This window comes from Neolamprologus brichardi, chromosome 14, assembly GCF_056152115.1.
Source record: "Neolamprologus brichardi isolate AB-2024 chromosome 14, ASM5615211v1, whole genome shotgun sequence".
NCBI lineage: Eukaryota > Metazoa > Chordata > Actinopteri > Cichliformes > Cichlidae > Neolamprologus > Neolamprologus brichardi.
Genome location: NC_142117.1, coordinates 12,474,866 through 12,491,636, shown reverse-complemented (window position 1 = coordinate 12,491,636; position 16,771 = coordinate 12,474,866). Strand labels below are relative to the sequence as shown.

At 42.6% G+C, this 16,771-nt stretch overlaps 1 protein-coding gene across 3 annotated transcripts; it reads left to right on the top strand.

The window, feature by feature from the left end:
• The first annotated feature begins 1,983 nt into the window (after positions 1-1,983).
• LOC148098824 (TRPM8 channel-associated factor homolog) lies at positions 1,984-16,065 on the top strand. 3 transcript variants are annotated; one of them, XM_087850825.1, is made up of 9 exons: positions 1,984-2,036; positions 8,734-8,950; positions 9,492-9,552; positions 12,220-12,854; positions 13,323-13,539; positions 13,704-13,995; positions 14,259-14,560; positions 14,665-14,839; positions 15,913-16,065. In XM_087850825.1, the coding sequence occupies exons 2-9, from the start codon at positions 8,880-8,882 to the stop codon at positions 15,933-15,935; spliced, it is 1,776 nt and encodes a 591-aa protein (XP_087706951.1). In that variant the 5' UTR covers positions 1,984-2,036; positions 8,734-8,879; the 3' UTR covers positions 15,936-16,065. The 3 variants fall into 3 exon arrangements, with proteins under 3 accessions (XP_087706951.1, XP_087706949.1, XP_087706950.1); XM_087850823.1 differs by lacking the exon at positions 1,984-2,036 and adding an exon at positions 7,699-7,943; XM_087850824.1 differs by lacking the exon at positions 1,984-2,036 and adding an exon at positions 7,947-8,081.
• Positions 16,066-16,771: the final 706 nt, after the last annotated feature.

Sequence of the window (16,771 nt, the reverse complement as noted above, 5' to 3'; positions counted from 1 at the left end):
CCCTTTCCTACGGTGGCCCTGAGAGGCCAAACGGACTGCAACTTCAGAAAACACTTGCAAAAAGAAAAATGCTGCAAAAAGAAAAACACCTGCAAAAAGAAAAATGCTGCAAAAAGAAAAAACACTTGCAAAAAGAAAAATGCTGCAAAAAGAAAAAACACTTGCAAAAAGAAAAGCGCTGCAAAAAGAAAAACACTTGCAAAAAGAAAAACACTTGCAAAAACAAAAAGCGCTGCAAAAAGAAAAGCGCTGCAAAAGCACACACTACACAACGGAAATAGGAAAAAACACAACGGAAATGTTTCTGGGGAGACAATAACCGGACAGACCAGTTGACCAAAACATGCTAACAAGTGCACTGGGACTGGGAGACACTTCAACGAAGTGGAAGCGGAGCGGCCAAAGAGTAAACTTCCAAAAGTAAGTTCTGAATATTATGTCACTTATTTATGTGCAAATGTTTAATAACGAGGAACATTAAAACATTACTGTTGGCCACATGCCGGCAAAGTTATGTGACATTAGCGATGTTTGTACTTTCAGCGTTTACTTTGTTTTAAAGTCTTTACTTTATACGCCGTTAGATAGTCGACCTTAATCTTACAGAGAATGTGATGATTTTGTGGATAATTAAAGTCAGTCATATATCCACAAACACAACAGGCTGAAAGTCAGTGATGCTGCTCGGTTTGCAGTCCTGAATATCACGGCACAAGCAGGATCCACTGCACTGTTAATGTTAACTATGTTATATTGCTGCCTCTGTTCGGTGGTGTTGAGCCAAACGGACTTTAACGTGTGTTTGAACGAGCTGACGGTTCATTCATTGTAGCGACTTCCACAGTCGCTAGAGGCCGGGGATGGAGCCCGCCTATTTGCCTGACGCGCTGTCAACTTTACGCAATAATGCGAGAGGTGGAATTGTTTGCTTGTTTATTAAAGTGTTTACAGAGTAATGTCATCTCGAGATTTGGACTCTTACAACGTCACAGGCTCTAATGTAACAAGACGAAACATGTTGTGCAGCGGTCAACAAAAACTATGGCTACCCAGCCCTCCTCTCTGTCAAAATCAAAACCAGTGAATGACAGACTGACAACGCCCTCTTAATGTCACCGCTAGCACCCACGTGACTCCCATTACACATCACCATAGCAACCAAACAAATGAAAACCCAGTGATCATCAAAAAATTCAATACATTTAATTATGGCTCCTACACTCATTAAGCTGAAAGAAAGATGCTTTAATCACAGCAGTCACACATGTGTCCACTGTACCAGCTGGGAACTCTTCTTGTTTAGCACTCGTAATAACACTAAATCCTTCTGTTTGTAGCAGTGTATACACCTGAGACTGTCACCTGTTTCTTTCTCTCTGATTGTGGAATAAAAGTATGAACATGTATTTATAAGTTACACTTGTGTTTGAATCCTGCAGCTTATCACACATTTGATTTCCATGTGTGATGACTGCAAGTGTCCAGAGTGAGGACAGACTGAGGGACCCACTGCTGCACATCATCTGTGAGGCTTTCCACCCCCGATGATCCACCAGGACAAACTCAGCAGTGTGTGAGGAAGAGGAGGAGGAAGAGCCAGCAGCAGCTGACAGATGGAGAGAATAGACAGACTGTTCCCTGTTTGTGAAGGACTGCTAGGAAAGTTTAACATAACTAACTGTCTGTCCTGAATCAGTCTTATTAGGTAATTGTGGCACACCCAAAATGCATGGCCACGTTTGTGTTAATCATTTAATTTAATTTATTTAATTTGTTTATCAGTTATTTTCTGTGGCTATTAATATTCAAAATGACTTTGGTAACATGACCAATTTAACCTGTATATTATTTTGTCACATGAACTGTACAGAAGGTACAAAAAAATGGAGCAACACCTCAGGTGGAACTATTATTTTAAGGCAGGTGCAACCCAGTTGCTTTAGGGGGATGGACTTCCGCCCACTATTCAGATGCAATCTGAGAGGCAAACCGAGTGCACTGTCTTCATTGCTCCTGAACTTTACCTGTATTTGCAGGTTAGTACCTGGTAAAAAATACTACCACTGTTTGTTACATAGCAATGTTTTATCTCCATGCTAAGTTGTAAAGAAGTAAGACAGTACCTGTAACACTTATGGGCACAGACGCACGTTTGACCCGCATCAGTCTGAGACAGCGGGGTCAGGCTGCGCAGGCCGCTAGCAGAAACGTCGCGGTAATGTTTTGTTATTGTGGGTCGTAGCGCCCAGAGCATTGTCTTGTAGGAAGGTCATTCATATAGATTTATTTTCTTTTCATTATGAAGGTTGGTACTCCCGCACACTTTACTATTTTATATAAAGTTTATGATACAAAGATGTTTTATTGCTAACGTGTCATTGAGGTTTGGAAAGTATAAAGCTGTTAATTATGTGAGTATTAATGACATGTAAACTAGAAAGAAGTTGCTCATGTTATGCCAAAGAGAGTTTCATCTTCAGTGTGCTGTAAATGATGTGTGTTTATTTTTGCTCAATTTCAGTATTCAGAACCGGTACAGTTGTCCACTTTAATTTCAACCAGATAAAAGTGTGGTTTGTTTTAAATACAGTTGTATATTGTATATTCACTGTAGATCACAGTGGCTTTCAATTGCTTAAGCAAAGGCATGTATGTACTTTTGTTTGACTTTCACTGAGCGATCACATGAAGCACATGTAAAATAGTGGAAAGTGTAGAGTGTGAATCCATTTATTTTTCTACTTGTGACTTTGGAAAATGGACAGATATGGACACTGGGACTGAAAGAGTCATGCACACATATATATTGTTAATGTTGTTCATGTTTATTGAAACTTGAATAAGAGATGCAATCTGAGAGGCAAACCGAGTGCACTGTCTTCATTGCTCCTGAACTTTACCTGTATTTGCAGGGATTTCTTCTTTGTTATTGTGGCACCATTCCTGGGGCCCGTAACATAATGTTCAAATAATTTGATCATCCCAGTCTTTTTAGTGTGGGAGAAAGTACTCAGGGCCTTCAAGTTACACACTATGAAAGGCAGCAACAAGTTTAATGTTCAGAAACCTAAAGTATGTATCAGCAGCAGAATGGAGCTAAAAATAATTGTTTGTTTCAGTTCTATGAAGCTTTGAGTATTTTGGATTAGTAGTACTGCTGTGTTTGTTGCATCATATCGCTACAATTGTTTATATGCTTTATATATTCTGAGGTAAGTTGATCTATAGTGTTACATCATATTCTATAAGGATGTTATGTGTTTGTATACTTTCTGCCCAGTTTGACCCATTTAACAGAAGTCAGCCTGTTTAAGGCTCTGATATCTATTCTGTATGACTTAAAGCAGTTATGACATGGCCTGATTTTCTCACCCAATAAAGGAATATTTCATATATCAGTCTACTCTTCATTCTATCAGAAACAGTTATCACAGCTCGTACATTTGCTTCTTCCACACAAATATAAGCATTGAGCCAAATTTAGTAATGCCAACATATTAAAAGAACAATATTTGTATCTTATATATATAATACATCTATATATACACTGTCATATGGAACGCCAGGACTGCCATAATGAATGAATTAAATACACCATTAAATAATTAAATGTGTCAATAATTAATTAAAATGGGAAATAATTAATTAAATAAATAGTTATGACACATGTAATTAATTAATTATTGACACATTTAATTAATTATTTATGTATTTCACATTTTAATTAATTATTGACACATTTAATTAATTATTGACACATTTAATTAATTATTTATTGACACATTTAATTAATTATTTAATGATATATTTATTTATTTCATTTTGGCAGTCCTGGCGCCTGGCTCTCATCATGAAATAATTTTATCTGTCAACCTCACCCATCAAGCGCAGGGGGCGGGGTTAACGCTGCCCATGCAGCTTGTCTAACATTTGATTGGTTGCCGTGCAAAGTAAGTCAAAACAGGTCGATCCTAGATAATCGATTGCTTGTGTAGACTTGGGGCAGCCAGGTATCCCAGAATGCATTTCAAATCACAGGCAGCAATGGTGGTGGTGTAGTTTTAAAATACCCCGTTTTTCTGTCACCAACTACACTTTTAACAGTGTTTTAGCTGCGAATGTCGCGCTGTAATCTTCACATGTCGGGTCAGGTTGTTGTTTTGAAATTGTTATTTCTTCTGACATAAAGTTTAGGGATTTCTTTATGTCCTCCAGTTCCTCCTCATTAACGGTGCTCCTCTTAGGCGGCATCTTAACGGCTTTAAGGCCCGCTGGTTGCGAACCACCTTTGAGGGTTGCCAAAACCCGGCCTGTCCTAGCAATTTACCTCGCTGGCTTTTTGTTGGTACCAGGCGTGGCCTGGCAGCTAGCCTCGTTAGCTGGTGGTGGAGCCCTGCGTGGCCTGGCAGATAGCCTTGCTGGCTAGTGTTGGTACCCGGTGTGGCCTAGCGTGGTCTGGCAGCTCGCCTCGTTAGCTGGTGGTGGAGCCCGGCGTGGCCTGGCAGCTAGCCTCGTTAGCTGGTGGTGGAGCCTGGCGTGGCCTGGCAGCTAGCCTCGTTAGCTGGTGGTGGAGCCCGGCGTGGCCTGGCAGCTAGCCTCGAGGTTGTCAACATAGAACATGTTTGCAAAGGTGCTCAGATGTTTTCAGAGATTTCAGTAGCTCTGCTAACAGTCAGCATGCAGAGTGCACCGAGGGGGTTACGTTAACCGGTTTGTTTACATATTCCACTCTCCGTGTTCCACGTGTTGCATTCGCAGATTCTCATTTTCACCGAACGATTGTCTCTTTCCACCTGCTCTTGTGTCTCTGTGCTTCTGTAACATAAAGAACGAGCTGACATTTTTCTCACGAAACCAGCGATCAGCTCAACAGGCCCTCAGTTTACCTGCATGCATCCTCCTCCTCACCTGTCAGCTGTTTAACACCTGCTGCTAATTCAAGAAACACGCCCACGTTACCTGGTGATAGTCACAGTTTAACTGGGCAGCCGGTGCTCGATATTACGCAACCTCAGCACATTTTTCTGCACAAGATAAGTAAATATAGTTTTTCCCGAGCGCAGAGCTGCTGGAGCTTGTTTCCCAACAGAGCACTTTATAGGCGAACCCACTTTATCAGTGGCTGATGTCCTATCAGCGGCTGATGTCCAATCACCGGCACACAGCTTTGAAACCTCACCTGAGTTTTAGCTCTCAGTGGTTAAACGCTGGACTTAATTCACTCAGGTTCTGTCTGTCGGGTCACGTTTACTTCGCTGTTTTATTTACAACTGAGCAAATCGGTTTGGCTGAGGTTAAAGTTACGTTTCATAACTGCACCGTTTTACAGACGTTTAATGGTTCACTGGCACATGTGTTAGACTGAACCATTCGCTTTTCTTTATCTGGTGTGTTTTGGATTTAACAGTAAATTTTGAGATTAAACTGACTTTTAAAATGTTTTTATACAAAGAGGAAAGAGAAGGCGCATTTCCACCGAGAGGAGCAGAGTTTCCAACTACATGTTCATAATGCAGACTGCAACCTGGACAGAAATATTATATCATCTGTTTTTTAATAGTTATTCAACTCTCTCTCTCTCTCTCTCTCTCTTTTTATTCATTTATTTATTTTTTTGCTTTTTCGGTCATGTTATGTTTAACTGTCAAAGGTTTGTTACAAACTATGAAACACATGGTGCAGACTTCTGGATGTTAGAAGAAAACTAATACTGCTGATGAATTAGACTAAAGGCAGGAAGGTGTCCTTTAAAACTAAACATGTTAGTAGGACTTTACATCATAGTTTATGAAATAGCACGTGTATTTCAGTAATAGCCTACTGATTTCAGTGTAGTAGTGAACAGTCACACAGCTCACGTGGTCATCTGTGATACTCCTTAACTATAATTTATCCAGGTTAACTTCAGTTAACTCTGAGCGGCTGGATCGACGGAGGTCAGACAACAATTTTACATGTATGATCTTAAAACAGGACACAGCCATTATCCGTCCTGGCCTCATATCAAATGTGAACGCAGACTGAGTCTATGTTTGACGATTGCTTTATATCTAATCTTCCTCTCAAACATTTAAACAGTCTGCAGCTGAGGGAACACAAACTCAAATTGTCGGAACAGGTTTGCTCGTTTCTTGCGTTCATTTGGTAATTTATTGAATGTATAACTGTTATTCTAATCTGCTGCTGAGTCTCTTACGCTGATGAAAATGCAGAAAACACAGATCACGAACACCTGTTCAACCAATCACTTTCATTCCACTTTGATCTGCGACAAACTGACGGTTCATCTCTGTTACAGTGTTGTGTTAGACTGCTATATTTTTTGTTCTTTATGCTGTAGATTTTCACGTCTCTGGAATAGTTGGCAGTATTAAGGATGATTTTCTGTAAAATCATATTGATATGACCCGTGAATTATTCGTAGATGACAGTTAGATTAGTCAGCTGGGAAACTCTGGGTTAACTCAGAGAGCTGAAGATATCGTGGATATGCTGACCTCGCTCTGTGGTGTACAGGTCAGTTTACCCTCATGATTAATATTCACAATAAAAATATTAGCCGAACATCATGAAGTCTGTATGTGTGTCATAGTTTCGAACAACCTTTGTACAGTTAAAGCCAGCAGTTACTACATGAGGAAACACCAACGTTATCTCTTTTATGTGTTTATACACAGGTCACGCTGATTACTGAACAAAAACCCAAAGATCAGCTGTTAATCGAATTTATTTGCTCTATCTCCTCCTTAAACATGTTTTTAATGTTAGTTATAATTCAGAATTGGCGACTGAAACATGTAGGACACATAAGAACATCAGGAAATAAAACCCTGATAAATATAACCTCAGTAAAAGAAGTCCGTGTCAGCGGGGGTTATTACAGCTGTGTACCGGGGCCTGCGCTTTGTCGGTGGTAATAACAGCTCGATTGCTTGCGAGGCGAGCGGGTCTATCCACGCTTTGCCGTGAGACTGGGCAGACATCTCCGAAATCATCGAAGCACTTTTGCAAAGAGGCTGTATCTTGAGAAACCGACCAGACACATGAAAATTAAACCACTACATTCTCGGCTAAAAAAATATTAAAACTGTATTTGGTGACACACACAAACAGGGTTTTTCAAAGTTCAGTTCTGTTAGTTTCCACATGCTGGTTGTTGCGTGCTAAAAACAATGGCCACCAGGCCAAAGCAATGGTTTTGAGTCGATCAGCGTTAACCCCGCCCCCTGCGTTTGATGGGTGAGGTTGACAGATAAAATTATTTCATGATGAGAGCCAGGCGCCAGGACTGCCAAAATGAAATAAATAAATATATCATTAAATAATTAATTAAATGTGTCAATAATTAATTAAAATGTGAAATACATAAATAATTAATTAAATGTGTCAATAAATAATTAATTAAATGTGTCAATAATTAATTAATTAAATGTGTCATAACTATTTATTTAATTAATTATTTCCCATTTTAATTAATTATTGACACATTTAATTAATTATTTATTGACACATTTAATTAATTCATTATGGCAGTCCTGGCGTTCCATATCAGGGGGCCGGCCCGGAGGCAGACGGCCCAAGAGTCCAGAAAACAGGTCAGGGGGCCGGGCAGGCGGGAGGCCGGCCGGACGGGAGGCACTGGCGGCGACGTAGTTCAGGGGGCCGTCCATGATGGCAATGACGTCCAGTCATCGGCCTGGAAAGCGGCCGAACAGGACGTGCAGGACCAGACGGCATGGGGACCTCAGGCGCAGACTCGGAGGCTGGGCCCGGCGACGAAGGCGAAGACTCGGAGGCTGGGCCCGGCGACAAAGGCGAAGACTCGGAGGCTGGGCCCGGCGACAAAGGCAAAGACTCGGAGGCTGGGCCCGGCGACAAAGGCGAAGACTCGGAGGCTGGTCCAGACGAGGGTGGAGCTGCAGGCGACGGCGTGGGAGCCGCAGGTGGTGGTGCTGCAGGCGAGGTAGGAGGCTGAAGCGGTCCCTCGGACCCTCCAGCGGGAACAGGAGGCTGAAGCGGTCCCTCGGACCCTCCAGCGGAGGCAGGTTGCTGGGCAAACGACTGAGGTGAAAACTGAACAGGTGACTGAGCCGATAGGTGAGGTAATGTTTGAGCTATGGACAGAAGTTTCAGATGTATTGACTGTTGTAAAGATGGTAGTAACAGTGGGTTAGGTGGTGGTTTAGCAGGTAGCTGAGCTAATTCTCCTGAGCCTCCAGAACATGAGAAAAAACAGCTGGACGGGCTCACCAGAGCCTCCAGCAAGGTCAGAAATGGGTGCACGAGCCTGCTGGGCGCTAGCCGCTCCCACCCAAGGAGTAGGTACGGGTGCAGAGGTAGGCTGTGTCCTGGCTAGCCTCACCTCGGGAGCTGGGGCAGGCACCGTCAACGGCTGGGCAGCTGCTGTCCCCACCCGAGGAGCTGGTACGGGTGCAGCGACAGGCAGAGCCTCAGCCGGCCTGGACACCGGAGCAGGGACCAGCTGGACCTCAGCCTCCCTCACCTGAAGCACGTTTCAGTGGTTCAGGTTCCACTGCACCCGTTTCAGGGTGCAGTGGAATGCTGGGCCAGCGCTGCGCTGGGAGCAGGAACACAGCGGTGTGAAGGAGCAGGCTCAGCAAACACAGACTCCTCTAAAATGTTTTTTAGCTTCCTACCACCACCATGTCTAACAGTCTTAACAGTTTTCACAGTCTCAGATTTTATAGTGTTCACATGTTTGTCTTTTTCCAGCTCAGAGGGAGCAGAATGAAAACAGTCATAACTCACCACGGGGAGTGGCTCAGCAGAGACAGAGTGGCGACCGCGTGAGCGTCGCTTTCTCCGGGAAGTGGGAGGTGGCAAACTGGGCTGCGTATCCTCCAAAAGACCGGGCTGCGATGAGGACGCAGAGAGTTTGTGAAGCTCAGAACGTGGCAGACCCAAAAACAGAGCGAAGGACTGCAGCGGAGTGAGTGTAACGTCCGGCGTCACGTAATCCTTCTTCCTCCGCTGTTTAACCCTCTTGTTGGACTGGTAATCCGGGGGTGGAGGCGGAGGTGTAGCGACCGGAGAGAATGAGCACGTGCTCAATATGATCTTCCGAGGCATAGGCGCCGGCTCGGCCGTAGCCATGGCAGTTTGGAGGAGAGACCCACCCCAAGCCAAACGTGACCCATAGAAGGGTGACTGGAGCTCCCGGGCATGCTGCTTAGACTTAGCAGGATAGCTTAAATAAGTCAAAAAGATATTGACCAAAAACAAATGTCCATTACAGAGGACATAAATGAATAGGTTGGTTCTCAGGAGGATATAACACATCAAAGTTCTCATTCCCATTCTCACATTTACATAACATTTATAAACTTTATAAACATTTGACTCTGTGGCCATAAAAAGAAACGCCTCCTTTCAGTGGTCACTCCCCTTGTATGTTTGTCCTCTTCTTCGCGTATCTCCTGATATAAGCAGCACCTTTCCCTGCTCTGAATTGCATTCTTTCTCCTGTCCAGTCACGTGGAGCTCCTGGTCTTTCATCTCTACAGTCTAATACAACAGAAAGGCATCTTTCAGGTAACAAAGAAAATCCTAAAGTGTTGTGTTTTTAAGTTGTGTTTGGTTGTAATGAGATCAGTGAAGAACAGCTTTTTATTTTTGCAGAATACATCTTAGCTTTTGATTTTCAAATAGTCAAAGACTTGCTTTTGTATAAACGTTGACTCCAGTGTTATAAAACTTAATCAGGTTCCTTTTGCCTTACTGAGTAGACAGACATCTCTTATGTGTTAAGGTTGACCTATGTACTCCTTCAGGAGAATGCACCTCAGAATATGGAGGAAGAAACATCAGTTTCTCTCTGTGAGGAGAGATCTTTACTACACTTACACAGACTCACACACAACAATACACACAACTCTGTTCTTAATTTTGTAACTGTGGAAATAGTTTGGAAAGTATTTTTTTTTTTTCCAAAGAGGGGCATTTTCAAGGCTATTCATAAATCTTGTGTAAATAACAATAGTGAGGTAAATAACAGTGAGGCAGCAGTGACAATCAGAACACCTGAGCCTGAAGGGGTACTTGTTTCTGTGAAAATGCTCCAAACCAGTAGGACCCTGTCTCAACTTTCATTGTGTGTTATATTCACAATTGCCACTGTCAATGGAAAATTGTACTTAGTAGTCAGTATAATCTTTTAATGATATAAGTTTGTATATGGTAGAATACTACATGTAACCATTTGTGTTTATTGAAAGGATGTCTCATCCTAGGAAGTCTGTAACATTCCAGGGTGTTCTGGCTTTCACCCCCACATCCTAGGAGCATGGGAAAGTTCGTACCTTGTTTTATTGTTTTACGGTAGGATTAACGTAGTTATATCTGTTTCCAGTCTAAGTGGTTTTGGTTTGATGAACTGCTGGACTTTCCAGACCAGCAGTTTTAGGGAAGTCTTTATGGGGTCACACTCTGACCCCCCCTCACACACACACACCACACACACACCACACAAGCACCCACTGAAGTGTATAAATAAAGGACCAGGGCAAGTCCTCAGCGCGAGTCTCTGAGTCTCACTCTAGGCTGCCCTTGCTAGCAAGAAATTCTGTGTGTTTCTCCTCTCTGATTCTCTGCTGAAGAAGTGTTTTAGAATATATCTCTTAACAGCCACTGTAACCAAATACAAAATTAAACAAAAAGTAAGTTAAAAACCAAAATGTCTGTTCCAGCGAACATAAAAAAAAATATTTTTTGTGATTTGGTGCTTCTCAAATTAATTAATGAATAATCCAAAAAGTAGCGATATTAATGCTTAAAAAAAAAAAACAAGAAAAGAGAGAAAAATATTTCCTCCAAACAAAGCTTCTAAATTTTAAATGCGCAAATCAGTCCGTGCATGATTACATTGCTCTGCCCATCAAAAAGTCGACTGCGCGATATCGCCTCATTTATTGGAACGACGAATGTCGGTTGAAAACATTTATGTCATGCGGTGTAGTAGGACTCAGGCGCAGAGCAGAGTTCAGGAGAAAGCAACGTTTATTTACACAACCACCAGGTGCAGATATATACAGTGAGGGGAACGGGGGTCCTAGGTCCGAAAGGGAGGTCCGGGATTGGAGTCACAAACACGCTGGCTCTTCTTCTTTACAGCAGTAAAAACAACAGGTTAGTCACGGGTCCGGGGAAAACTGTGCACAGGAGAAAATAAAGTTACACGGAGATCGCAGCAAGTCTACAAGGCTTAAAGATTCGAGGCAGAGGTTCACTAACGTGTCTAGCATAATCATCCAGCGGTGAGGCTGTCTGCATCCCGGCCTTAAGAGTCCAACCTGTAATCAGAGCCTGACGAGATGCAGGTGTGTGCCAAGGGCGCGAGCCTGCAGTGAGCTCCGCCCTGGCAGGGGAGAATGTACACAAAACACATGTGGCCTTGAGGAGCTGGCCGGGCAGACACGGGGACCATGACAATTTACATATCGGCCAACCATACTGTCTGTCTCACTGCCTCTATCAAGATTTTGGTGGATGAGTGTAATAAAGTTTCTGGCCACACTCTTTACTCCCTCATCTAAATTTGGATGCTGGCCTTACAGAAAGAAGGCAGACACAAGTTGGAATATAATTAAGGACATTTAAACATCTAATGTATTTGGGTATGCAAAATGAGGTACTTTTACTGTTTTCATTGCACATTGGTCCAGAAACTGAACACCTGGTCAGTTACGAGGATCATACTGCCAAATTCACCTGCTTCTTGGAAGATTTTCTTTCCTTCCCTGCTAACCCTGAAGTAGCTGTGACACACTTCATTTCTTCATTTTTTCAGTGGAAATACATTTTAAAACAATGATCTTTGCAAATTTAGAGAGGACACGTCACATTCTGATTAAACATTCATTTATGCTCACATTTTGCCCCAGTGGTGATAAAAGGAGCTGTCTCTCATCAGTGGTCCCTCCCCTTGCTTTTTCCTCCTTAGCACATAACCTTGTGTAACCAGCTCCATTCTCTGCTTTCATTTTTATTTTTTCTCCTGTCCTGTCACGTAGAGTGTGTTTCTCTTAAAACCTGTTGGGCTACAGCGTAATACCACAGAAGGAAACTTTCAGGTTAAAAAAAATGTTGCATTTGGTTGTAATGAGATTAAACCTGATGTGTTAACAACTTCCTCTTTCTGCATCCTAACCTTCTTCATCAGTCTACAGAGTATAAATCCTCTACACTATGTCATCTAACCAGTCATTCAAAAACCAACATGAAGAGGCCTACGCCTCCCTGATGAGAGGCCTGAAGGAGCTGGACCTACAGGGATCCTATGTTCCCAGTGGCCTGGTCCTGATTGGAGACCATGCCTTTCCTTTAGCAATGAACAGCCGAGGTCAGGTGCTGATGGCTGCCTCTCTGTACGGCAGTGGAAGGATTGTGGTCCTGGGTCATGAGGGCTACTTGACAGCCTTTCCTGCTCTGGTAGAAAATGCTCTGACCTGGCTGAGAGGTAAAGGCTCTGATAACCTCTCCGTAGGGGTGCACAGAAATGTCAGTGCAGTTGCTGATAGCCTCAAAAACTCCAGCTTCCAACCAAAGGTTGTGGAAGCTTTCAGTGACAAACTGGGAGTTGGTGTTTATGTGACCAATGCCTACAGCATGGGCTCAGACCCAAAGGAGCTGGTGGCGTTTCTGAAAGCTGGAGGAGGGGTGCTGATAGCTGGACAGGCGTGGCATTGGGCTGCAACTCACCCCAAAGACAACACACTGCATCAGTTTGATGGGAATAAAGTGGCAGGAGTGGCAGGAATCTACTTCACTGAGCGTTGTGGTGAAGTGGAGAAGCTGCCCGTCTACCCTCAGATCCCGTCCTCCTGGAAGTCGTTAGCGTGAGTATATGCTGGAGTTCTGTTTTACTGCATGTTTACAAAAGTTCCACTTCCATATAATAACTCTAAATTTTGTGTGACCTTTTGAGCTTTTGAAAACAGTTTTTCTCTCATTGAAAGAGTCTTTCTAAGGTTAAATTTGTGACTGATACCATTTCTTTATTAGCTAATTTAATTTATATTGGGATCTTCCCCTCCCAGCATCCCTGGATCTTGGAGGATCATCCACAAAAGTCCATCAAAGGACTTAGTTTGTGTGTGTGTGTATGTGTGTGTGTGTGTGTGTGTGTGTGTGTGTGTATCTATCTTTTCAGAAAAGTCAGTTTATTTTTACAGAGTTTATATAGTTTTCACAAAAAGGTTAATTTACAAACCACTGATCTTTTTATATGAAGAAATGTGTAGAGTTATTCTTAAATCTCTTTAATTCTGCACATGTCACTTTTCTATTACACTTTTCAAATACAGGACAGGCAGGGATTTCAAGGATGACTTGGGGTTCTTACTCCAGGGGGTTTCAGAATTCAACCTCCTCTCTGAGTATCTGTGTTCTGAGGTTCTAGTCCACAGCCCACTAGCCTTTCCCATCGGCACTACAGAAGATGGACGACCATTCCTGGCAGGAGCCTACTATGGGCGAGGACGAGTCATTGTGGTTACGCATGAAAGATGTGTTGGAGTTGAGGTAGAGTCAACATTAAATGTTAGTCATAAAATAAGTCAAAATCTTTAGAGGTTTAGGTATTAGACCTCAGGATGATTTAAAGTAAAATGTGTGCTGATTGGACTTGTCTTTGATATATCACCAATTACACGACTTCCTTTGCTGCTGCTTTCCTTTCATTTTAGAGCATGGCTCCATTTTGGAGAAACGCCATTCACTGGTTGGATGAAGGTCGCAGAGGGGTTGTTGGTGTCATGGTGGATCCTGCACTCAAAGTTCTGAGTGAGTCTGGGCTGAAGTGTGAGAAGACAAACTTCAGGAAAGACCTCAGTGTGTTTGTGTGTAAAGCGTATATCACTGAGCATTTGGAGAAAATCCAAAACTTTGTGGCAGAGGGAGGAGGCCTGCTGATTGGAGGACATGCCTGGCACTGGGCACAGACACATGCTGGGCAAAATGTACTAACAGATTTCTCAGGTATGAAAATGCACCACAAGGGTTTTCAAAATATACAGAGTAGAAATACTGGTAGTGCTCTTATTTTCCACCTAATTGTCCATGTGTAAAATGTGTTGTATACATGCAGTGCTGTAACAGACTCATACATTATAAGGTGTAATATCTTGTGATAAGTCAAGGATCAAAAAAGGAATCTTCTCATTAGTGGAAAAAACAAAGTCACGACATTTCCAACCACATAACTCAGTAAATTAAGTCAAACTGGCTTTACTTTTTTTCAGGGAACAAGATCCTGAACCAAATGGGATTGAGCCTTTTGGGAGCAACAATCAGTGCAGGAACATACAAAGCCTTTGTACCCAGCTGGCCGATTAAAGATACTTACCACTTCCGCCACCTTCTACACCGCTTCGCTGCCCATGTGACTACAGGTGTAGAACTTAGCAAGTATGAGGAGGGATGTCTTAAAAAGCTGGGCAACGACTGTGATGCTTACTTGCGCACAAAGGCACATGGCTGCTTCTATTACACTCAAGTGTTGGCTGCACTCACTGACATGTTAAAGAGGTCAGGCCTGGCACAGGTGAGTAGAGAAAAAACATTTGAACAACACAGACTAGTGCCACTGATCACTGTATGGCAGCTGTTAACCACTAAGATGTTAAACTAATATGTTCTTCTGTCAAGGTGAGTGACAGCTGCCCTGCAAAGACGCCAAAAGACCATCTACTCCTCAGTGTGGGATCACCTGTATACGAGTTTTGCCTAAATCCTGAGGCCCTCCTGCCCTACCTCATCAAGGATAGGCCACTGATGCCAGACGTCTATAACCACAGGCTCAAGATCGATGTTAACACAGCAGGTCTGATTTCATGTTTGTGGACAAATGTGTCAACTGTGAATATGTCACAACCAGTGTGCAAGCCACACTCAAACACAAAACTTAGTGGGTCAGATTCAGTGAGTTTATTTACAGTCCAAGTGATGTGATAACTACTTACAAAATCTTCAAGCAAGAGAAAATCCACTGTTTATATCTACTAAGTCTGTAGGAACTCGTAGTGTTCACTAGTGAAATCCCGAACGTCCGATCCCACTTGACACAGAAACGGATTCTCCTCCACAAATTTCTCTCTCTCAGAGATAGACGCCCAGTGACACTTTTTTTTCTTCAAATTTGTGTGTGTGTGTGTGTGTGTGTGTGTGTGTGTGTGTGTGTGTGTGTGTGTGTGTGTGTGTGTGTTAAATGGGGAAGAGTGGATCAGCACTGGTCTCTACCTCTCTCCTGGTATGAGTACCTACATGGTAATGCCAGCTGAGACTGTCAACAAGGAGTGGAAGGTGAAACCTACAAAATTGTATAATTTAAAGTTCTTTCTCCTTTTGATGACACTACATGTTCATGAAAACCTCAAGTGAGGTTTGCATGACTCTTTTTTACCCCTTGTAAATGTAACAAGGTCCATTTGTAGTTGCAGCTATTTAAAAGATTGATGTAACCACCATGACATCACTCACAGGTGATGCTCTGTTTTGAAGCTTTTTGGAGTGTTGTTGAGTTATGTTGTGTTGTGCTGCATGGCGTGCCGCAACAGCCCCTTAGGTTCTGCCTGTTTGCAGCAAAGGTTCATTCAATCTAAAGGACCAGCCCCACTTGATTTTTTCTGTCATTTAACAGCTCAAACCATCCTTGAAATCTCTTACTTGATTGGACGATATTGACACAGAAAACTAATAGCACACCGCAAGAAAGAAAATGTAATCATGACATCTATAAACTGCTTTGTAAATCATTCCTGAATGCACTCTGTATTCAGGAATGGGGCTGTAAAAGCAACTGGTGTTGTAATTTGACACTATATAAAAAAAATGAACTGAATTGAATGTGTTTTGTCAAAACCCTGATATCCAATAGATTTTCCATTTCATCTACAGATTCAGATAGGCTGTCAAACTGATGACCTACACAGAAAGGATGAGCTGAAGAGACCTCCACGTGTTTATGAGCGATTTCCTGTTACTTCAGAGATGATGCATGTGTCCAACCTGTGGGGGGGCCTTATTTACCTGGTGGCCCCACCCAACACACAAGTGAAGGGGTTGGAGATCATAGTGGAGAAAGCTGTAACTGCTCCATATTACAAGTCTGGTGAGTCTGTGGTTTATAACAGTGCTGTGTACTTTATGTCCATGGAGTTAATGGAAGATATCTGATAAGTCTTAATCTTATTCACTTGGATCACCTTCATTCTGATCCCAAGTGTTTTCAATGGACGATGCAGTACAATTTCAGTTCAACATGTTGAAAGTTAAGTAAAGTAAACAAAAATCTAGTTAACAGTTTAACCCTCTCGTCTAAAACAGTGCACAAGGTTCGCTTAATTCTTATTATTCAAAGCCTTCAGCTTTACACAAAAGCCTGTTTTAAAACTTTAAAGGATGTTTGAAGGGTGTAATCAAATGCATATGTGACGCTGAAAAATTACATAAATACAAAATACAGATACTATAGAAAATGTTTATATTTTTTAAAATGCAGTAATTCAAAGCATTTTAATAGATCTGCTCCTCTCTTTGTTCTTTTCAGGTGTGACAACTGCAGCTAAATGGTTAACGCTGCGCACGGCTCCTGGGCCCTGGGCAGAGTTGGAGTTTGAAAACATCGTCCTCACCGTACCATCAGATGTTGTTCGGGGTCTGGAGTGCCCCGAGGAGGTGGCCGCTCTCTGGGATGAAATCATGAGGGCTATTGCGGATCTGGCTGCCAAACCACGCAAATTTCCCCGCAAGGAGC